This window comes from Nicotiana tomentosiformis, chromosome 4 (assembly GCF_000390325.3).
Source record: "Nicotiana tomentosiformis chromosome 4, ASM39032v3, whole genome shotgun sequence".
NCBI classification, from domain to species: Eukaryota; Viridiplantae; Streptophyta; class Magnoliopsida; order Solanales; family Solanaceae; genus Nicotiana; species Nicotiana tomentosiformis.
Window position 1 is genome coordinate 51478859 of NC_090815.1, and position 24653 is coordinate 51503511.

A 24653-nucleotide genomic window follows, 5' to 3' on the forward strand; every position below is an offset into this window, starting at 1 on the left:
ACATCTTTCTTATTCTTTGGCGGTGGCAAGTGCTGGATAGCTTTAATTTTTGACCGGTCTAACTCGATACCTTGGCGACTGACGATGAAACCTAACAATTTTCTAGCAAGGACTCCGAAGGCACATCTTTCTTTGGAACTGACACAATGTTGGCAAACCAGATCAGGTATTCGACCACTAGGAGAACCTTGGCTTTGATTTTCTTGGTGGCCTCCTCTTTTATCTTCAAACTCATATCTGGCTTGAACTATCTGAGCTGCTGCTTTACCGGTGGACACATGGGATTGACGGGTAGCTTGTGAGCTACTATGGATGTGCTCAAGCCAGTCATATCGTCAAAGGACCATGCAAAGATGTCCTCATACTCCTTTAGGAACCTGATATACTCTTCTTTCTCTGACAGTGATAGATGAATGCTTATACGAGTTTCCTTGACTGTTTCAGAATCCCCTAAGTTAACGGCCTCAGTCTCTTCCAAATTAGACTTCGGTTTATTTTCAAAATCCTATGCTTCTTTGACGATTTCCTGAGGTATTATATCATCCTCCAGATCTTTCGAATCACTGTCCTTATGTTGCGTTGTCTCATTACATGTCACAGTCGTAGGTTCATCGGGATATGTAATAATTATGCTGAAAAGAATGTAGAAAGATAGTAATAAATATGAAAAGCAGTAATGTATTAAAGCAATAAAATGTCAACAAGTACGACTCGATGGATCGAATAATTATTTCAAACAAAATACTGAAAATGTCTTAAATGATCAAAACTATTTGAAAATAATTCATGCTTATTTGCCAGGCTACCCAGGAACTCGGCGAGCCCGGGTCGGTGCAGCGGTCGAGTTTTTGGGAACAACTCCTTCTTCCATTGTATGAATGGTAAGGTCTTTCTCCTCCTACTCCCCAATAATTGCACTGCAGTCCATGTCTTCTTCATCTAGAAACAGCTTCCTCATACCGGCCAAAACCTCATCTTCTTCGGTTCCCCACATCACGTTGGCTTGATGGAATGTCTGGTGCAACGATGGTATGGGTTGTTCCAGCGGGTAATAAGGGGCATGTCATGGTGGTGTCCAATCCTGATATTCTTGCCATGTATATTCATATTCGCGTCCAAAGGTCGTGCCATGATACTGTGGTTGTACGGGTTTGGTGATCCCCTGAAGATTTTTGCCAAGACCCTTGCCTGGTTCATATCCTGTCCATAGCAATATACTTTCTATCTTCTTACTCCACCATCGATCCTTTTCAATTGCGTTCACCCGTTCAATGCGGTGATATGTTTATCAGCCCAACTTCCTCCTGTTCTCGATGACTGGAACGGTCTGATTGGTGTAGATGGGGTTGCTTCCATCTCCATAAATGATCACCTCCTGATGATTCCACTCGAACTTCACAGTCTGTTGCAGAGTTAAAGCCACTGCCCCGGCTGTATATATCAATGGCCGTCCCAATAATAGATTGTAAGTAGCAGATATATCTAGCACTTGGAACTCAACCTCAAACCAAGTTGGACCCATCTGTAGATCGAGGTTGATTTCTCCGATAGTGGCTCTCTGAGATCCATCGAACGCCTTCACATTCATGCTTCCCATTCGTATCTCGTGCATGCCTTTACCCAATCTCTTTAGAGTGGTCAGTGTGCATATGTTCAGACTCGAACCTCTATCTATCAAGACCCTGGAGATGAACTTGTCCTCGAATTGCATTGTGATGTGCAATGCCCTGTTGTGACTCAATCCTTCTGGTGGTAACTCATCTTTGTGGAAATTGATTTTGTGGCTCTCCAGTACCTGTCTGACCATGCTAGCCATCTCTCCACTAGTGATGCCGACGGGTACATAAGCTTCACTTAACACCTTCATCAAAGCATTCTTGTACGCGTCTGAGTTTTGCAACAGTGATAAGATGGATACCTGAGCAGGAGTCTTGTTCAGGTGGTCAATAATGGAGTACTCTCTTGCTTGTGTCTTCCTCCAGAGATCGTCCACGCCAGTCTAAAAAACAAACGGCTTAGGTACAACTTCCTTGCTTGTTCCTCCCAGATTCTCAGGTGTGTAAACTCTGCCAGTCCTAGTCATACCTTGCGCGGCACCTGTTTCTTCCATTTTGGCTTTTCCCTTTCTCCTTGCTTCCGCAACATAATCCCACGGGATGGCATCAGGCTTGTAATATGGTGTGGGAGCTACCATTACAGTGAAGGGTGCAACTACCTTAACTTCAAATGGTGCCTGGGTTTGTACCAAAACTGGCGTGAGGGTGACTGGAGATGTTTTAGGAGCGTCTCCCTCTCGAATGAGTCTAATGGACCCTTTTTGATCCCACTCCTCATCAGTTTCTATCATGTTCACTCCCTCACCTCTGTGATCCTGGAGAGGGTTGTTGCGAACATTTGGTGCAGCTTCCTTTGCTTGTATAACCTTAGTGTCGATCAATGTCTGAATCATGTCTTTCAACGTGCGGCACTCCTCAATGGTATGACCCTTCATGCTTGAATGATAAGCACATGTTTTGTTGGGGTTGATCTATTGGGAGGGATTTCCCACAACAACAGCAGGAATGTGGGTGACATAGCCGGCGGCCTTCAGTCTCTCATACAGTTGGGCTATGGGTTCAATAATTGGGGTGTATTGTTTAGGTGGTCTGCAGTCAAAATTTGGATGTGGCTTTGAGTAGTTTTGGCAGGCGAATGGAGGTGAATGGTAATATGCAGGTTGAGCGGTGTAGGTATGGTAGGTGGTGGCAGGGTATTGGTATTTTGGTGGTGAGGGTTGATATGTGGGTGGAGGTGTTTGGTATGTGAGGGGAGACTTAGGGCCCTGGGCTACCATCACGGCACCCGCTTCTTTCTTCTTTGAGATACCCCCGGATTGAAAGACTTTATTCGTGGCTTGCAGCGCCTCGAAATTAGTTACTATCCCGCTCTTGATTCCTTCTTCTATTCTTTCCCCTAATTTGATGATGTCGGAGGACTTGTGATTTTCGATGACCACCAACCTTTCGTAATACTGGGGATCTTGAGCCCTAACAAAGAACTTGTTCATTTGTTCTTCTTCAAGTGCTGGCCTTACCGTTGCGGCCTCTGATCTCCAACGAGTAGCATACTCGCGGAAGGATTCTGTCGGCTTCTTCTTGAGGTTCTGAATGTAGAAAACGTCTGGCGCATTTTCCGTGTTGAACCTGAATCTATCCATGAAATCTGATGCCATATTCACCCCATTAACCCACTTCATTGGGTTTTGACTGATATACCAAGATAAATCGTCTCCTGTAAGGCTTCGCATAAATAGTTTCATACAGATTTGTTCATTCTTACCCACTCCTACAAGCTTGTCGCAGTATGAGGAACTGGTGATCCGAAGTTGCATCTGAGAACATACTGCGACAAGCTTGTAGGAGTGGGTAAGAATGAACACCTTACCTCACACCCCGCAGCAAACCCTATACATACCCAAACCAACTGAGAACGATCTGCTCATTAGAAACATGGCAGAGGAACTCAAGAAACTCACAGGGAGAGTCCAGAGTGTAGAAGGTTGGAAAGGCATTGAAGGTCTAAACTATGAGGACCTGTGTAACCCTCCGGCAATTCCACATCCGGCTAAATACACAGGTCCTCATAATTTAGACCTTAAATGCCTTTCCCACCTTCAACACTCCAGACTCTCCCTGTGAGTTTTTTGAGTTCCTCTGCCATGTTTCTAATGAGCAGATCCTTCTCAGTTGGTTCGGGTATGTATAGGGTTTGCTACGGGGTATGGGGTAAGGTGTCCACATATATCGGATTGCTTTGATGAGTTCCTGGAACTTGGGTATACGGAGGGTCGTTGGTCTAGTTTTGGGGATCGGGAGTAGGCTGTGGTGCATTTCAGGGAGTGTGATAAATGGAGGTTTGCGGGTATTAAGTTGGATGATGGTGGTGGTGTTGGGGGATTGGCACTGGTGGCGGGTTAAGGTTCTGGGGAGGTGCGGGATTATGATACTGGTGTTGTGCGGGAGGGTTCTGAACTATGAGTGGTGGATTCTGATTTTGTGCGTTTTGTGGTGGTGTTTGGTTCTAGGTAGTCGGGTTTTGCTGATTGCTGTCGGGAACATTAAGGGTAAGGGAGAGGTTTGCCAGATTTCGGACCTGCTCAAGCTCGCTCTGTAATTCCAGGATTTTCTGCTCCAATCATAAGACCAACTCATTCTCCCCCGGAGTACTTCTGCCATTTGAAGTTTCAACGTTTTTCGCCATAGCAGCATTGTCTTTCCTGATACCGCTAAGATCATCCATTTTCCCTTTGCCCTTGCTTTTGCTTTTCGGGTCGCTAGGTGGAGGAGGAGGTGGAGGACCTCTGGATCTGGTGTGGTATGATGGTGATGCCAGTATGCACGAACCAACCTTTAGGAACGGGAGTAATCAAAAAGAAAGAAAAAACAAAAGATACAAGTTAGTAAGGTGAAATAAAAGAGTGTTCGCAATATTTAAACACATTTCACAAAGTCATGCAATAATTCGCGTCTTAATTTGGGGACCTCATTGTGCCTGAGGTAGGCCTAAGCAACACATAGACTTGGAGAAAATTGGTGCCAACATTTGCTTCATTTCATTAATGCAAAAATGAGCCAAAACAAACTTTACTAAATCGACAATAATATAATAAAATTACTAATGGCATTTAGCCTTATTACATCGAAATCTAATCTAAGCTAGAAATCAGTAAAGAATATCATCTCCTAATCTACTGGGTCCCTGAAGGACCTTCTCTATGTTTGGCTCTTTTGACCCCATCAATGAGATTTCCTAGATCGCGCATATCAAACAGTAAGTAAGCTTTTGCCAGATTTCCTCCTTCATCGTCGTCCATGCCTTGACAATCCGAGAGTCTCGTTCTCATCTTTCCTTCTAGCTCCATCAGTCCTTATTCCAGGTATTCCAATCTTTCTGTTGACTTAGTGGCAATATCCTTCCATTCCCTTATTGCTTCCGTGTTTACTTAGTGTTGCTCCAGATGTTTAGCTTCGGACTCGAACACCCTTTTGAGTAGCCTCTTGTACTTAACCTGTGCCTCAACCACTTCATCTATGATCCTACCCTTTAGATTAACTCCTAGCTTGATATCCCCTTCTACGTCGTCTTCTAGCCATGACAGATAGTAGTACATATGACCGGCGTGACACCTGTCTGGCTTTATAGTTTCCCCTTCCACAATGATCTTTTGGTTCTACATGTGTTGCGCTTCGAATATGAACGGAATGACATCTCCCTTGAAATCTGCCTTGTACTGGACCATATTGAAAACCCGAGGTATGAGTTATTTTCTTCCAGCCCGTCTCATTACCCTTATTGGAGCGTAAGGGTAGATACCTCGCAGCTCGATCAACACCAAGTGAGTAGTCCCCTTCGATCTGATGATGAACCCACTACTAGGAAACCATTCAAACATCCAATGTACCTGCTCGTCTGTCAGAGTGCTGAAGAAATGCACCCAACTTACAATATTTCCATGCTTTGCAAACCTTTCTGGAATTAATGTCATTTTCTTTGGGTGATGGTTGGCTATGTAGTCATTCAATGGCCTTCGCAGAAGCTCTAGACAATACCCTCCTCTCTGAAAGTGTTCCAGCAGCCAGACTTGTAGCAATAGATTACAACCCTCAAAGTGTCTGAATCCCTACTTGCACTGATCTAGAGCGCGGTATATCTCAGCTAAGATCATGGGGATGATAGTGTAAGTTTGTCCCTCGATGCCATCCATTAAGATCCTGGCGACCATGGCTAAGAGAGTGTGGATCCTTCCTCCTTTTATTGGAAATACCAACAAACCCAAGAAGCAGAAAATGAACACATAAACCCGGCGGTGCACCCATCCTAAGGAAGTAATTGCTAGTTCATCATGGTGAAAACGATATGACTTGCTATGCCCATAATGCTCGTAGACAAATTCAAAAGGGATGTATGATTTCATTAGATAGAGCAGTTCGTCATTCTTCTTAAAACCCATCATTTTCAGAAAACTGTGGGGAGTACGATTCTATGGTACCAGTAATCCCGGACTATCCATGGAAACTTGGCGAAACCTCCTATTTCTTCTAGGAGAGAAGTCATTTCTATATTGCCAAATCAGAAAACAACTCTTTTCTCATCCGAGAATATGGTGGCGGCCTCGATTAGCTCCCTATTTGGTTGAATGTTCAACAAAGAGAGAAGGTCACCAAATAGAGCCTCACATGATTCTTGTCACAAGGCACAAGGTCTTTCCACCAGTCAAGTAGCAAAGGCGTGATATTCTAGACCATACCAAACATGGGGATTTCGTGCTTCATTTTTTGCAAACAAACAAAGGTTAGCCCTTTCCCCCTCCAGATTATACTACTTACGCAATAATGATCAACAAGTTGGCACATTTTCTCCAAGTAATACACATAATATGATAGTGTCCACTGGGATTGTGGAAATCCCGTCGGACTTTGGACAAGGTTCATCTTAGCGGGTTGTTACGTTAACAACACTTCAACCGGTACTAGGTTTAGCGTGATGCATGTACATTTCAAATTAGAGTAGGGTTTCTAGAAGGGTCTAGACTGGTACTCCCAAGTGGACAACTTGAGAGGGTAAGGCACGGGACTGTCGACTGCACCACTGATCGACTAGTCTACCGCAAATAAGCCTTTCCGATTTAAGAAAGGTGATTACAGGAAAGCGCGGGCACTCATCAAGTGTCGCTATGTTGATAATTGGCACGAGTGGAGTATGATGCAGAGCATGCTTTATGCAGAAATAATAACACATTGCCAAGTATTTGCATGATTAAAGTACATAAAAGCAGTAAATAGTAAAAGAGAACATGAGAAGAAAAGAAAAGAAAGACAAAAGAAAGAAGTCAGTTTAGCTCATGAAAAAATGTGCGAGAACGTAATGAAGTAGGTAGGGAAATAGGAATGGGAGAGTCATAATATAGCAGTCTTAGACGAGATGAAGGAGATGGAGAGAGATCATACATGTCATAGGAAATAAAGGAGAATAAAGGAAAGGATGTTCATATAATAGCATTTTAAAACAAATAAAGGTGAATAGGGAAAGGGATGTGCTTGTAATAGCAGTTTAAGACAAAGAAAGTAATCCACATAAGTCAAGTTCATTATGGTAAGAGCCTAAGTAATCCCCAGCAGAGTCGCCATGTTGTCGCCCCCCGTTTTCTCGCAAAAGTGGGTTTCGACATGTGACAACTCTTTTAAAGGAAGGTAATTAAAAGAGAAGAGTCGCCACCTAACGATATTTAAAGTGCGTTAGAGCACCTATTTGTGAATTAACTCTGTTTTAACTAGTCCGCGTCACCAAAGATCGGGTAAGGGCTCAAATTACCTCAAAGAGAAGGTGTTAACACTCCTCGAGGTCCACAACTGTGGGTCACTGCCGAACGTTAAACTATGTGGATTATGTAATTAGACTAGGTGATCTAATAAATAAAGGAAAATTTAGAAGTCGAAGAGTCTTAGGCACGTGAGAATCACACAAATCCTAATGACTACAGCAATACAACTACATTGATCTATGTTAAATGACTAAGTGTAAATAACAAATACATAAAGAAAATGGGGGTCCTATGTTTTTAAGCCTAAAGGATCACCCCGTGCAACATAAATAATATTTCGCAACTCCTTTGAGGTAGGGGTTTCTCATATTATTCAGCAGGCACAGACTATCATCTCCTGCTACCCGATTACTATGTTAAAGTTGTTTACCTAAAGGCGTTCTAATTCCATTCTAGGTCGTACCCTATGCGTGCACTACCCGTCCCATACCTATGGTCTAGGAGGCTTTGGACCTCTATTTGGGTGGTTCTAGACTTTACTTAGGAAGCTCAAAATGTTAAAACTAGCACACATTCAAAAACGTGTAGGACTACACATAAGTACAATTAAAGGCTCAAGTTAACCTCCACACATAAACAACAAATGCACGCGGGCAGTTAGACAGTAGACAATTTTAGACGCATTAGAGTCATTAAGTCCTATAGCCATAGTTTCTATGTGATTCTGATTTCCAGCATTGTACAGGGAGCGTTGCAGCTTCAAACTAACGAATTTGCAGATTAAAGGTATTACAAACCTATAAGCATGACATCTACATTGTTCGTGCGATGAGGCAGTAAGGCTGTTCGAAAACTCAGGGTTTACAACACTGATTTTATAAACATGTTTCTTAGGCAGGTGACAGTATCCTATAGGCAGAATTTCTAATAATTGACAATTGAAATTGATTTTATAATGCTTTATCCTTAGAGGCATGTCATATAAAGCAGGGCAGTGTGGTGAGAGTAGCGAAAGTAGTCGATTGATTGATTAAGGTCCTATAGTCATGATATCTAGACGAGCAGTATACTAAAAGCAATAGAGGCGATTGATTGATTGATTAGTTGGATCCTTATGGTATATAGACTAGCCAAGCACATTCTATTGCATCCTATAGGTATGCTGTCTAAACATGCACAATGAGAAACAAGTACATCAAATGCTTAAACCAACATTCTTTGAGTGGTGTACAAGTATTAGACAAGTTAAGTGAAATGTGTGATTTCCTATAGACATGCTTACTATTAGTGTACAACACACTAAACAAAATAACATATAAGGCATGCTGAACGAAATAACAAATAGAATACATAGACCATATAGGCATGTTTTCTATCCTTTTGTGCAAGCATTCGAATACCTCAACCCCTTTCATTAACTTCCCCATCATTCGTTATTACAAGTTATTACTGCCCGAATGAAATAATACAAATTAAATATGAATAGCTGCAGAAGAAGACAATTATAGGCCGATTGATAGGCCCAGTAAAGATAACCCAGTGCTTTTCCTAGACCTTCGACAACTCCAGTAGACTTAAAACCCAACTCATAAGACCAGCAGTAAGTCTGAATCCAACAGCCAAGCCCAACATCACATAAAACAGACACCAAGCCTAAACGAAGGATTCACACATGATTACAAGCAACAGACTATATGTTGAACTAACTAAACAAGGAAGGAAGTCCGCACCTTATTTCTTAGGGTTGTAAAGCTAATTATCACCAAGACGTATAGATAAATTCATGTGACATGTTGATAGGACACACACAAGACGAGTTCATGCTTACATTTTCCATGTTTAAAGGACATGATTGATTATCACAGGATAAAAGACTACTTCTAAAGAAGTTTCAAACACTAATATGGTCAAAAACAATCAAAGCAATTTCAAGTAGGGGATCTAATTATGAAAGCTGAAGGATCAACAGATAACAACCTTAATAGAGTCATTTTAGCATAAAGACTGACAATATAGGTTCATAACAAGCGAAAGGGTATAGCATGTGCAACATTAGCAGAGTTGAGGAGGCATATCACTTAGGTCAACATAGTAAGCATACATGCTTAGTTTTTAGAACAACAAGATTACAATAAATCATGAATTAGCCTAAAAGAGACTCAAAACTAGGAATTTAAGGTATGAAGGTCTAACACGATCATAGTTAAAGAATGGCAAGTAAACAAGCAAGTAGGCATGGTCTATAGCAGCTAATAAGAATCTTAATTGTGCTGAGTGTAACACAGTGGTTCCCAAGTTCAAAAATATCATGGTAGAAGGTATTGCCAACAAAAGGTCAAGCAGAGCAGACGGATTTCAGAATTTAAACAAGTCAACCAGACACAATACATAAAAACAAGTGTATTAGGATTCAACTGGGAACCTAGGCAATACTAAAGAGCACAGAGTTTGCTAAACACCGCAATACAATTCTTAAAGCCACGTGTTTGGTTAAACATTACGACAACAATTATGGTTCATGTAAGCACATATAAAAATAGAGTTCACATAAAGGAGTTATCAATAAAAGTTCATTAAGGCAAATTCTGGATATGAGACAATTCCCTAGGAATCTCAATGCGAGAATCCAAAAACAAGGCGTGAGAAAAACTCATAATAAACAGCAGAACAACAAAGCAAACTTAAATATACAAAGTCACTCAAGATGAACACATAGGAGTTTAAAGAATTAGGAAGGTTGTGACATTAGGAGATTCAGAACTGCAGAATAGCTATAATGCAAGTAAAATTGCCGATGATTATAACACAATATTGGAGTCATATTGGTACAGACAATATGGATACGCGAAGCACTGTAAACAAGCAAAGAGGATAGAATTGCAAAAGTCAAGACACTCACCAGTTTGTAGATTCACCAAACAAATAGAAGAGAAGGCTAAGTGTCAAAAATAGCTCGAATATCACCAGCAAAGAGAACAGCCAGAAGACCCAAATCCTAGTGCGTCAGAGTTCACAGGAGCCTCAAATGAGCTCCGAGCAGTGCTCGCACTCGGGAGGTCATTAGAGAGGGTTCCGACGGCCTTGCCTTTCAGCCGACCAAGAGCAGTAGATTCAGAATAGTATCGACTGAGTGAGAGTATGAGAAAACAACAATGATTAAAGTCTGTTAAAGGGAATTAGGGGAGGGGTTTATATAGTAGTAAAATTGAACGAGCAAATAAGGAAACACGGTCGATTAAACATAATAAAGAAAATAATAGCATGCTCAATCGATTTAGAATCGGATTAGGAAAAAAATTAGGTAAACTCTACTTCAAGATGGAGAACCAAATAGTTAACAAATCTCACTGAATTAGACCCATATAACCCGGTGGTGAATGTTTCAAGTCAAGAACATGGCGATAATACAGAATCGGAGTTGAATGAATGCATGTTGATGAACTTCCATAAATAAATCAGTACCAAACACATTGTAATGTTTAAGAAATGGTAAGAATCTTCGTGTATGCAAGAAAGGAAAGGAAACATGGAAAATTTCCATGTGATATCGGATTGCGGTTGTGATTTGAGTGAGACGGCTAGGGTTTGTGAAGTGGGGTGGGGGGGAGGGGGGGTTGAGAGAGTATAAAGGCGCCTGCGAAGGGGAAAATGGGATTAGGGATTGGGTGAGGGGATATAAGGAAATAGGTTGGTTTATTATTGGATGTTGATCATTTGAGATCAACGACCAGGATCATAGGGGAATCGAGGAGGGTTATTTGAAGGGGTCCGACCGGGTTGGCTTAAAGAGACGTTTGGTTTGGGTTGTGGGAGTATTGGGCCAGCTTTTGGTTCCAAAATTGGCCTAGTTTTGGGCCAGATTTTAAATAAAAGAAATTAGGGGAAAACAATTAAATAAAATAACTAAATAAATATAATAAGTACTATTTGTGAGACTTAACATTTTTAAAAAATAGTTGAAGATTACAAAAATATAAAAAATTACTTTTTGACCCTAAACAATATGATAAATGCAATTAATTGTAAAGTACAAGCTATTATTGCAAAATTATATAAAATAGCTATAAAATACAACTATAATTATATAATTTAAGGGGTAATTAATTCATATTCAAGTAATTTAAATGTAAGAAAATCAATTTTAAAGCATAAAATGTTTTATAAAAATACTTGTATAACTCTTGTAGATTAAGTAAAAAATAATATTTTGAAAGTATATATACTATTTGAAAAATATGAGGGCAAAATTGGGTATCAACAGAGGGAACAAGATACCAAGTTATTAGGGTTCATTAATTGGGACCCATAAATTGTGTGAGTTTTGAGGTTGGTACCTCGTGGGGATTATTGAATAAACCTGGTGCGAAAGCGGTTATTCTTATCAAGTTGCTACTTGTCTTTCCTTTATTTGTATTTCACCGAATTTAAACTATGTCCAGTTTACTCTTCCGTGTTATTACTTGTGGTGTCCCGCTGCAAATTGTTGCTTCTATTTCCTACTGCAAGCATCGTATTATTGTTGTCATTTGGCGTAGTTCTGTAGAGATATCATACTCGGTTAGTTCTATACCTATACTTGTTCATGTTATCTAGTCCAGTATGTGTCTTGACTGTCCCTCGTCACTACTCCACTGAGGTTAGTCTTGATACTTACTGGGTACCGTTGTGGTGTACTCATACTACACTTCTGCACATTTTTTTGTAGATCCAGGTAATTCGGAGTCAGTCGATCGCTAGCTAGCTGTACGAATCTTGTTTTGGAGACTCAAGTAAACCTGTTGTTACATTCACGGACCTCGGAGTCACCTTCTGTTATTGTACTTGCACTGTTTATCTCTATTTTGAAACAGTTGAATTTAGAGGTTTTTGTAGCAAATGCAATAGAGCTTATGACTTGTACTACCGGTCTTAGAAATTGTAAGTTGTGTAATAAGGTTCTATTTCCTAATTATTAATTGTTGGTAAAACTCTTTTATTAATTCAGTAAGTGTTAGGCTCACCTAGTCTTAGAGACTAGGTTCTGTCACAACATCCTACGTAAGGAAATTTGGGTCGTGAGAAGTTGGTATCAGAACTCTAGGTTCATAGGTGCTACGAGTCATAAGTGAGTTTAGTAGAGTCTTGTAGATCGGTACGGAGACGTCTGTACTTATCTTCGAGAGGCTACAGAATTATTAGGACAGTTTTACTTCTTCATTTCCTATCTTGCGAGTTTATTGATCCCGAAGTTTGAATTTTTATTATTCTATTCTCTCACAGATAATGAGGACACGAGCTGCAATTACTGATGACGCCGCCCCCGGAACAGGTGTCACTAGGGGCAGAGGCAGAGGCCGAAGAGGAGCACGTGCCGCAGTTAGGGCACCTACCAGAGGAGCAGTTGAGGAGCCGCTAGTAGCTCCGGTTGGGGGACAGGTATCGGAGACGCCTGCTGTTACCCCCGGACTCCAGGAGACATTAGCACATTTCCTAAGCATGTATGGTACATTGACTCAAGCGGGGTTGATTCCGGTTGCACCAGCTACTTCACAGATCAGGGGAGGGACTCAGACCCCCGCCGCCCGTACTCCAGAGCAGTGAGTCCACATTGGTCAAGTTCCAGGTGTGATGGTCACTCAGCCTGTGGTCCCAGTTCAGCCCATGGTTAGGGCCGCATCATCTAAGGAAGAACAACTTAGGCTTGCAAGGTTCAAGAAGTATGACCCTCCTACTTTCAATGGTTTGGCTTCAGAGGGTGCACAAGGTTTTCTAGAGGAGTGCCACGGCATTCTCCGCACTATGGGTATTGTGGAAATGAGTGGGGTTGCTTTTACTACGTTCCAGTGTAAGGGCGACATATCAATAGTGGCGAGCGTATGTGTTGGGTAGCCTGGCAGATGCAGCTTCACTTTCATGGGTTTAGTTTTCAGAGATGTTTCGGAGAGAGTTTGTTCCTCAGACCCTTCGGGATGCATGGCGCATGGAGTTTGAGCAGCTGTGCCATGACACTATGTCCGTGTCAAAGTATGCCGTTAGATTCAGACATGCACCTGCTTTGGTCGCTACAGTTAGAGAGCGAGTCTGTAGATTCATTGAGGGGATCAAACATGATATCCGGTTCAGAATGGATTAGGAGTTGGAGTCAGATGTTCCATTACACCAGGTGGTAGAGATCGCTCATCGATTAAAGGGCATGTGGGACCAGGAGAGAGAGGACAGGCGGGGTCAGGAGAGAGAAGACATGGAGGCTAAGAGGTCTCGCAGACCGGAGAGATCTACTAGTCCTTATTTTGGAGGCAGGGTACAACATGGTATAGGTTTTGTGGGTTAGCCAGTTCAGTTTGCACTTCAGTCTTCGCACGGTGTTTTAGGTACCCATGGGTCTCAGAGTTGTCACGCCTCAAACTCGGGGAGCGCGACCGGCGCTCAACCGAGTAAACCCGACTGAGCAAGCCTGTTAGATTTCATTCTAGCCAAATTCATCCCTGAATAAAGAGGAGATGTACTCCATTAATCAAACTTTCAAAAGATTTCATTAGCAACTCCCATTTCATTCCAATTAACAACATCATTCAATATTTCCAAAATAGTATGAGTTTATAGATTTAATGAAAAACATGTTGCCAAATATCAATAGTTCTAATCCAATTTCCAACATCAAATACCACCCACAACCTATCTACGGAGCCTCTAAGTACAATAGAAGAGTAATATGGAAATGCTGGCAACAAGGCCCCGGCTATACCTCAAAACACAGTACATGAGAAACAAAAGATACATGACCCCGAAATGAAGTGGGGATCACTAAATCAGCTGAAAAGAGTGTACTGCTATCACTGATCAATGCCGCCTGCTGTAGAACCACCTGCATCCATTAAAGATGCATCGCCCCCGGCAAAAGGGACGTTAGTACTGTCGAATATCACTAGTATGTATAGCTAGAAATCCTCTTTCAAAATAGAATGCCCATATGATCTATACGTGGAACACATAATATAATGTAATTGAAACAACATGTACAAACAAGGACAACGAAATTGACACCTATTATCTGCATTAATAGTGTGTCTCATTAGACCGTTCTTAGTGTTCACATATCATATTATACACTTATGCGTTTCATAGACCGTCTATAGTGTTTATTCATACCGTACACCTATACTTCTCATACACAATGCACTTATGCGTTTCATAGATCATCCACAAGATTTCATAACACAATATACATATGTGTTTCATAAACCGTCCACAGGATTTCATATCACAATATACCTATGCGTTTCATAGACCGTCCATAGGGTTTAACACAATATTCCTATGCGTTTCATAGACCGTCCATAGGGTTTCATATACAATACACCTATGCATTTCATAGACCGTCCATAGGGTTCCATACACAATATACCTATGCATTTCACAGACCGTTCATAGTATTTCATAACACAATATTCCTATGTGTTTCATAGACCGTCCATAGGGTTTCATAACACAATATTCCTATGCATTTCATAGACCGTCCATAGGGTTTCATAACACAACATACCTATGCGTTTCATAGACCGTTCATAGGATTTCATATACAATGCACCTATGCGTTTCATAGACCGTCCATAGGGTTCCATACATAATATACCTATGCGTTTCATAGACCATTCATAGGATTTTATATACCATGCACCTATGCATTTCATAGACCGTCCATAGGGTTCCATACACAATATACCTATGCGTTTTATAGACCGTTCATAGGATTTCATATACAATGCACCTATGTGTTTCATAGACCGTTCATAAGATTTCATATACAATACACCTATGCATTTCATAGACCATCCATAGGATCATTGGGACACTTCATGTTCATGCTCATTATGGAGAAACATCTCTCATTACATTAGCACATGTATGCTGAATCAATAAGCCAATTTCAGTGGCGTATGGCCCAAATTTGTTTTCATAAGATTTATCATCATTTTAGCATAGGACATCTCTCTTCCACCTCATATATACTCTCTTGTCAACTTATGGTCATTAGCTATGTTCATGATCTTGGGGCCTTAACATCGAAGTCATTTACATTAATTATTTTAGTAGCATACATACTATGATAGAAATCATAGGGACTTACAACACCTCATAATTCTCATTTGGCAAACGGCAACATTTCATGTTCATACCATCACTTACTTGTACTTGCCATAGGTGATCATAGGACATCAAGAACATTTAAAATATTTAGGAACACTATAGCCTCTCCTCATGAGGGCGTAAAAGCTTATAACATATTGGAAACATAAGTACAAATACATTCGTCTCATAACCTTTCCCACCATATATCACTTCACAATTACTTTTAACTACTTACAACATCATTATTTCATTGGATCCCTTGTCCATACATATTATTCTTCATTCATGGCACTGTGGCCTTATATCATATTCTACACTTTTATTTCCTTGCTTTCAAGGATTATCATCATAAACATCATCATATAGAATACTCTTGAAATACCTTTCCTCAAAAAGGGCAATACACAATCTCAACTCATGAATATGTAAGAACTCGAAACATATTGGAAATACCTACCAAGCATAACATTAGTTAGAACAACCACATTTGGACATGACTTGAATACATGAGCCTTTGGATAATTCTATTTTCGGAGTCAATTTGGAATAGTTGAATCAAGACTCATTTCTTAACCTTTTTCACATTATTTTATTTCATTGGCACCATTGGCCAGAAGTATAACTTTCATTCTTAGCACGGTGGCCACACTTTATATCCCCAATTCTCTCCTTTCACTTTCACGCATCTTTATAGATTATCAACAACAAAACATCTCTAATCACGACTTTCATTATGCACACGAGTAATTAAGAGTCTTAAGCACGTCGAGACTTCTTACACAATTTGGCATAATAGCCTTCATTCGAAACACTTGTTGAAGTCATAACATCTTAACACACATCCCATACCTGAACACATTCTCGTATGATATCATAATATGACAAGAGCGTTCGTAACACATTTTGAACATATACCTTTTGACACAAAGCTTATTCGGAATAGTCAATTTATAATGAATAACTCGGGACTTACAAGAACATCATGGGATTCAATTCAAGGAGAGAAGTTTAGCCAACATACCTCACTTTGAGCTTTCCTTAAATTACTACAACGTTCCGGAAATTCTAGCAATCCCAATCTATTTTGAGACGTAACAAAATTGAACAGAAATTAGGAAGATATTCATGGTTTTAGCTCATTTAAGCATTTTATAAAACACCTAGTAGGCATGAATTTATACATCTCTTAACCATAGAATTAGTTCATCCAAATACTACCATTTACCAAAAATTTATCCTACCATCATTCTTAAACAATTCTTAACTTCCAACATCATATACATGACCATCCATCCACACCCAACCAACAAAATTTCATCAAATAATCACCTTTCAATCTCTACAATGGTTATGTATTTAAATTGGGAACTTATGGCTTCCAATCATCATACCCTAAGTTATAACACATATTCCATACATAAATAATCCCCATAGATTAGTTAGAGATGGTAGACATACCTCTTGTAGTGAGACTCATGAAAATCCTAACTTGTAGTGTTCTTGACCAATCTGGGGATTTAAATGGAAATCTATGGATCTTCAAGATTAATCCTTGTTAATACAAGTGTTTAGGAGTAGTAATCAACTCAAAATTACTTCAAAAACATTACCTTGGTTCATGGGAGGGAGGTGTTGGACGGATTCCCCTGGATATACAAGCCCTAGCTCAAAGAAATGACTTATATCTCTCTCCACCCGGTCTTGGGGGTATTTAATGGGTTCCTACATGCGCGGCCGTGCATTGGCCGCGCACCTGAGGCAGGAACTCTCAAATATGCGCGGCCGCGAATCTGGGCGCGCATATTGTTACACCCTATATTTTTGTATGTAAAAATGCGTCGTAAGTAAACTAATGTAGGACAAAAAAATGAGATAATATTTAAAAGTATATAAAGTAAGTTAATCATGTTACCTCTGAGGTTACAAATATTGAAGATCATGAACAACAAGTACAAAGAGGGTTGGACAGTTCAGAAGCTAAAGCAATTAAATAAAACAATGTTTCATCGAAAGTCGACAAGTTGAGAATGTTATAACATGTACCTTTGGGGTGAGACTAGGGTGATTAACATGATAAAGAGATTATGTTATGATTTATATTAGTCGTATTACATCCGTGTGTTATGTTTTTAAGTCAAGCGAGTTGTGGAACAAAAGTCGATGAAAGTCATCACAAGTTACATTCATAAGTTTTACTGAAACTTTGGGTCAAATGTAACTGCAATTTTCTCCCAATATACTTAGAGTTATGGTGTGTTCCACACATCAAATTAAAGATCTATGAGTCTATTTTCCAACGCATTAAACCATTTGTCAATACGACATCGGAGTAGAGAGATATGTGCATTTTTGCAATACTGCGCAAGCTGCTAGGTGACAAGTAGGTGTGTCACCTACTTGCTTAAATGAAAGCCCAAAAATGGGCCATTTCGGGTCGTCCAAAGAGGCCTTTTAAGGGCCTATTTTCTTCATATATTAGACTTAAAATAGAGCATAATAACCAGACATAAGCTCTGCAAAGAATCCTCCCAAAAATTTCCCACAAACCCTAATTGATTTTCTCTCCCTTTCAAGTTCCAATTGGAGGTAAAACTTAGAGTTTGAAGAACCAAGATAGGAGCTGAGTTATCCAACAAATAAGGTGAGTTTACTGCTCTCTTTCATCCATTTTTTCTGCTGTAAATTCATGGTAAGTCGTTCTATACTTGTAAGAACTCACGGGACGGTGATCGGAAGCCGTGAGTTCGAGTTATTCACTTGTAGCGGACTGTTTTGTGGACTGTTTTGTGTTGCTGTTGGGCTGCGTGTTTTATTACTATTTTGTGGAGTTTTGGAGGAGGAAGGGGGTTTATAAACACCATATAAATGTAGGGTGGTTGGCTGGTCGTTCGTCATAACATTTTCGGGTCGTTTGACACTACTACGGTGGTCGTTTTGTGTACGAAGAGATTGGGGTGTGTTGGGCTGTTTTGTAGTATTTGATGGTGTATATAGGGCTGGAAAATGATGTATATATGTTGTTATTGTTCTGTCCTTGTATTGTTGGTGTTATCTTGAAGTTGGAGGAAGGGCATATTATAAGGGAGATGCTGCCCGTTTAATACAAAATAGGTTTGTCGTTCGTTGTGCGATAGTTGTACCTTTCGTAACTTAACGATAGTATTATTATCATTCTTGTAGATTAAGGTGCGAAGAGGTGAGTTCAACTTGGTGATTGAAAAGATTGTGATAAGGTATGTTAAGGCTAAGCCTTCCTTCATTTTGGCATGATCTCGTAGCTACATGTGTTAGTAATGAGACAAAAAGAGAAGTTCATATTCATGAATTTATTCACACTATTCTAGTCTCATAAGTTACAATATTATTCCTTATCGAGACTCTATATTCAATTTTAGTATTGTCTTCTTTCAGTCAAGAGAGCAGCAAGCCTATATATACAGTATTACAGTATTTTCATTACCATCGAGCTATAATCGATGGGCAGGCCCCTATTGGGCAACCTCTGATCAGATGGAAAGTTATATACCGAGCCTACTGTGGCCGAGCGCCTATGAGCGAGCCCAGCATGGCCGAGATACATAGCCTAGTATGGCCGAGCGCCTATGAGCGAGCCTACTATGGCAGAGCAGTTATATATATACCGAGCCTTATAAGGCCGTACAATTATTTTACTTACTATATTGAAGGAGTTGAGTCAGTATCAGCAGGTAAGTATATCTCCAGATCATCTTTGACTCCCAGTTAATTTCAGTTATCATATTATCAGTTCAGTTTCAGATTTCAGTTATTTTATTGCCTTACATACTCGGTACATTATTTCGTACTGACGTCCCTTTTTGGGGGCGCTGCATTTCATGCGTGCAGGTTCAGACAGACAGACGGGTAGACCTCCTCAGTAGGTGTTTTCCGAGTTCTGCCTGATCGGTAAGCTCCACGTCTTTCGGAGTTGCCAGGACTAGAGTTTTGTGTACATCTTATGTATATCTGTATATATGTTATGGGTAGGTCGGGGCCCTGTTCCGATCACAGTACATCTATCAGTAGAGGCTTGTAGGCATATCCTGTTGGTTAGTGCAGTATGTTGGGTTTGTATAAATTGGTGGTTTGTCAGCTGTAGTAGCTATGACGGCCTTGTCGGCCTAGCTTTATATTGATATTTAGTTAGTGCTAGTTTCCATTCAGTTTTATATTTTGCTTCGCAAATTGTCTTGCAAGGTGGCCCCATGGCCAAAGTATGACATTATGTGTTCAGAGTCCCTTAGTCGCAATTTGGTACGCCAGGTTAGGTGAGGCACGGGGTGCTTGTCTCGCTCCTAGGTTCGGGGCGTGACAAACTTGGTATCAGAGCAGTTCTGTCCTAGGGAGTCTACAAGCCGTGTCTAGTAGGGTCTTGTTTATAGATGTGTTGTGCACCACATTATATAAGCAAGGAACTACAGGGCATTTAGGAGTTGGTTACACTTCTTTGAAATCTAAATCGTGCTATAGAACTGAGTTATAGGAAATTTGAATTAAACTTATGTGTTGGTGTTTGCATGCACAGATGACGGTGACTAGGAAGACTACGGCTAGCCAGAGGAGAGATACAGTAGTAGGTGAGGGGACCAACAGGGTACCCCCAGTAGATGGGGCCCAGTCTGAGGCTCAAGGGGAGACCCCTACTCAGCCATTACCGGCTCCTCCACCAACTACAGAGATTCCTAGGGAAATCGCACATCCAGTTCCCCCTCCACTTCCATCAGATCAGGACTTAAGGAGTGCGGTGCATTTGTTGACACAGTTGGTAGCTACCCAGCAACATGCTAGGGCATCAGCTAGTGCAGGAACTTCTGAGGGGTCTGGGAGTTCAAGGGTCCGAGAGTTTATTGCTTTGAGTCCCCCAGAGTTCACGGGGACAGATCAGAGGGAGGACCCGCAGGATTTCATAGATCAGCTTCACAGGATCTTTCATGTTATGCATGCCACGGAGAAAGAGGCAGTTGAGCTAGCAGCTTTTCGACTCCGAGATATAGCCATCCTTTGGTATGAGGGATGGGAGAGGTCCAGGGGACGTGATACACCTCCAGCTATTTGGGAGAATTTTTCAGATGCTTTCCTTGACCAGTACTTACCGCGGGAGATCCGACAGGCTCGAGTCGATCAGTTTCTAGCCCTCAAGCAGGGTAATATGAGTGTTCGAGAGTATAGTCTCCGTTTTGACTCATTGGCCAGATATGCACCATCCATAGTTTCTACTATGCGGGACAGGATTCACAGGTTTATAGCAGGGTTAGCCCCAGAGTTAACCGAGGCATGTGCCACCGCTGCATTGCAGGATAGTATGGATATCTCCCGGATTCAGGCATTCGCCCAGAATATAGAAAGGGGTAGGCGTCGGCAGCAGGGTACAGAGAGGGCTGAGCAAGGGCAACGTAAGAGGATGAGATTTCCCAGGTCTCAGGAGCAATCTCAGGGTAGTTATAGGACCCAGTACTTCGGACGGCCACCTAGGCCTCCGCCACCTCAGTTACAGGGTTACGGGTATGACCGCTATACTCAGTCAGGACCAGGTGAGAGCTCACGGGCGTCGGGTTTGCAGCGACAACGAGGTTCTGCGCAGACATGGTCATTTCCTCCGCGGTGTGACATCTGTGGTAGAGGACACTTGGGTCAATGCCGAGCAGGTTCTGATGCTTGTTATACATGTGGGCGTCCGGGGCATATGATGCGAGATTGCCCAAATAGAGATTCTGGGGGAATGGCACAACCAGCGAGTTCAGCAACAGGATCGTCTATGTCCGTGCATCCTTCAAGGCGTGAGTCTCAGTCTTCGGCTGGTAGAGGTCGAGGCAGAGGTAGAGGTTCCAGTTCAAGTGGTAATCAGAACCGTATCTATGCTTTAGCGGGTCGACAGGACCAGGAGTCTTCACCAGACGTTGTGACAGGTATATTAACCATTTGCTCTCACGATGCTTATGCTTTGATAGACCCAGGATCTACTTTATCGTATATTACCCCATTTGTCGCGAGGAAGTTTGGTATAGTGCCTGAAATACTAAGTGATCCTTTTGCGGTATCTACACCGGTCGGAGAATCGATTATTGCTAGACGGGTTTACCGAGGTTGTACGGTGACAATTTGTAGTCGTCAGACCTCAGCTGACCTAGTTGAGCTAGAGATGATGGACTTTGATGCTATCATGGGCATGGACTGGTTGGCAGCTTGCTATGCCACAGTTGATTGCCGAGCAAAGGTAGCCAAATTTCATTTTCCGGGTGAGCCAGTCCTTGAATGGGTAGGTAATACACCAACACCCAGAGGTAGGTTTATTTCCTATCTGAAGGCGAGGAAAATGATCGCAAAAGGGTGCATTTATCATATTGTGCGAGTTAGAGATGCAGATGCTGAGATACCTACACTTCAGTCTATTCCCATAGTCAAAGAGTATGCAGATGTGTTTCCAGATGAGCTTCCAGGTATTCCTCCAGAGCGAGAGATTGATTTTAGCATCGATTTGCTTCCAGGAACTCAACCAATATCCGTCCCTCCGTATAGAATGGCACCTGCCGAATTGAAGGAGTTGAAGGAGCAGTTAAAAGATTTGCTGGAGAAAGGTTACATTAGGCCCAGTACCTCACCTTGGGGTGCACCGGTACTATTTGTGCGGAAGAAAGACGGCTCGCTGAGGATGTGTATCGATTATAGGCAGTTGAACAAGGTAACTATTAAGAATAAGTATCCACTTCCAAGGATCGATGACTTGTTTGATCAGTTGCAGGGAGCTAGATGCTTTTCCAAGATTGATTTGAGGTCGGGGTACCACCAGGTCAGAGTTCGGGAAAAAGATATTCCGAAGACAGCCTTCAGGACCCGATATGGCCACTTCGAGTTCCTTGTCATGTCCTTCGGGTTGACTAATGCACCCGCTGTATTTATGGACTTGATGAATAGCCTATTCCGGCCATTTTTAGATCTGTTCGTGATAGTATTTATTGATGATATTCTGGTTTATTCCCGTTCAGAGGATGAGCATGCGGACCACCTGCGAGCGGTACTCCAAACCCTCCGTGATCGTAAGTTGTATGCTAAGTTTTCTAAATGTGAGTTCTGGTTGAAGTCTGTAGCATTCTTGGGGCATATTGTATCAGATGAAGGGATAAAGGTGGACACTCAGAAGATTGAGGCCGTGAAATCTTGGCCTAGACCTACCACTCCGACAGAGGTTCGTAGCTTTCTAGGCTTAGCAGGATACTATCGGAGGTTCGTAGAGGGTTTTTCTTCCCTTTCGGCACCATTGACGAAGTTGACACAGAAAGAAACTAAGTTTCAATGGACAGAGGCTTGTGAGCGGAGTTTCCAAGAGCTTAAGAACAAGTTGACCTCAGCTCCAGTTCTAACACTTCCAGAGGGTCTAGAGGGTTATGCCGTGTATTGTGATGCATCAGGTGTCGGGTTAGGATGTGTCCTGATGCAACATGGGAAGGTAATTGCATATGCTTCAAGGCAGTTGAGGAAGCACGAGAGGAATTATCCGACCCACGACCTCGAGTTAGCTGCGGTTGTCCATGCACTTAAGATATGGCGGCATTATTTATATGGTGTTCATGTTGATATATTTACTGATCATAAAAGCCTACAATATATTTTCAAGCAGAAAGAGTTGAATTTGCGACAGAGGCGATGGCTTGAGTTATTGAAAGATTACGATGTTAACATTCTCTACCATCCAGGGAAAGCTAATGTTGTAGCAGATGCCTTAAGTCGCCGATCTATGGGTAGCTTAGCACATGTAGAGCCCGAGAAAAGACAATTAGCTAGAGATATTCATCAATTGGCTTCGTTGGGGGTTCGGTTAGTAGATTCTGAGGATGGTGGAGTTGTAATCCAAAACACTGCAAAATCATCCCTCATAGCTGAAGTCAAGGAAAGGCAGTACGAGGACCCAGAGTTGGTCGAGTTGAGAGAGCGAGTTCCGCAGCAGAAGAAGCCATTGTTAGAGCTCAAGGGAGATGGGGTTCTCAGATACAAGGGTCGTTTGTGTGTTCCAGATGTAGCAGGGCTACGAGACAGGATTATGTCAGAGGCAAATTGCTGCTATTTATAAAGATTGGCCATGTGTGGCATGCATAGTATGTTTCTGGCTACGTGCAGGTTGGTTTTAACCTAGTGTACGAAGGATACTCTGGAAAAAGTTTCCAAAGTCTCCAAGAGTAAACATTCGAGGACGAATGTTCCCAAGGGGGAGTGATGTTACACCCTATATTTTCGTATGTAAAAATGCGTCGTAAGCAAACTAATGTAGGACAAAAAAATGAGATAATATTTAAAAGCATATAAAGTAAGTTAATCATGTTACCTCTGAGGTTACAAATATTGAAGATCATGAACAACAAGTACAAAGAGGGTTGGACAGTTCAGAAGCTAAAGCAATTAAATAAAACAATGTTTCATCGAAAGTCGACAAGTTGGGAATGTTATAACATGTACCTTTGGGGTGAGACTAGGGTGATTAACATGATAAAGAGATTATGTTATGATTTATATTAGTCGTATTACATCCGTGTGTTATGTTTTTAAGTCAAGCGAGTTGTGGAACAAAAGTCGATGAAAGTCATCACAAGTTACATTCATAAGTTTTACTAAAACTTTGGGTCAAATGTAACTGCAATTTTCTCCCAATATACTTAGAGTTATGGTGTGTTCCACACATCAAATTAAAGATCTATGAGTCTATTTTCCAACGCATTAAACCATTTGTCAATACGACATCGGAGTAGAGAGATATGTGCATTTTTGCGATACTGCGCAAGCTGCTAGGTGACAAGTAGGTGTGTCACCTACTTGCTTAAATGAAAGCCCAAAAATGGGCCATTTCGGGTCGTCCAAAGAGGCCTTTTAAGGGCCTATTTTCTTCATATATTAGACTTAAAATAGAGCATAATAACCAGACATAAGCTCTGCAAAGAATCCTCCCAAAAATTTCCCACAAACCCTAATTGATTTTCTCTCCCTTTCAAGTTCCAATTGGAGGTAAAACTTAGAGTTTGAAGAACCAAGATAGGAGCTGAGTTATCCAACAAATAAGGTGAGTTTACTGCTCTCTTTCATCCATTTTTTCTGCTGTAAATTCATGGTAAGTCGTTCTATACTTGTAAGAACTCACGGGACGGTGATCGGAAGCCGTGAGTTCGAGTTATTCACTTGTAGCGGACTGTTTTGTGGACTGTTTTGTGTTGCTGTTGGGCTGCGTGTTTTATTACTATTT

General features: G+C 41.4%; 1 protein-coding gene across 1 annotated transcript; it reads right to left on the reverse strand.

Annotated features, from left to right (window-relative positions):
* Positions 1 to 1288: 1288 nt before the first annotated feature.
* LOC138909664 (uncharacterized) lies at positions 1289 to 4278 on the reverse strand. The gene is made up of 5 exons (XM_070200875.1): positions 4206 to 4278; positions 3454 to 3473; positions 2918 to 3370; positions 2024 to 2527; positions 1289 to 1918 (listed from the first exon to the last, which is right to left on the reverse strand). The coding sequence occupies exons 1-5, from the start codon at positions 4276 to 4278 to the stop codon at positions 1289 to 1291; spliced, it is 1680 nt and encodes a 559-aa protein (XP_070056976.1).
* Between the last annotated feature and the right edge of the window lie 20375 nt (positions 4279 to 24653).

What these genes read in the sequence shown, in the direction of transcription:
- LOC138909664 (XM_070200875.1), bottom strand. Translation starts at nt 4,278, where the DNA reads ATGGATGATCTTAGCGGTATCAGGAAAGACAATGCTGCTATGGCGAAA. An exon ending in ATCGTTCTCAGTTGGTTTGG is followed by an intron (nt 3,371 to 3,453) that starts GTATGTATAGGG and finishes GTATGTTCTCAG; the next exon opens with ATGCAACTTCGGATCACCAG. An exon ending in GAGGAACAAGCAAGGAAGTT is followed by an intron (nt 1,919 to 2,023) that starts GTACCTAAGCCG and finishes ACTCCTGCTCAG; the next exon opens with GTATCCATCTTATCACTGTT.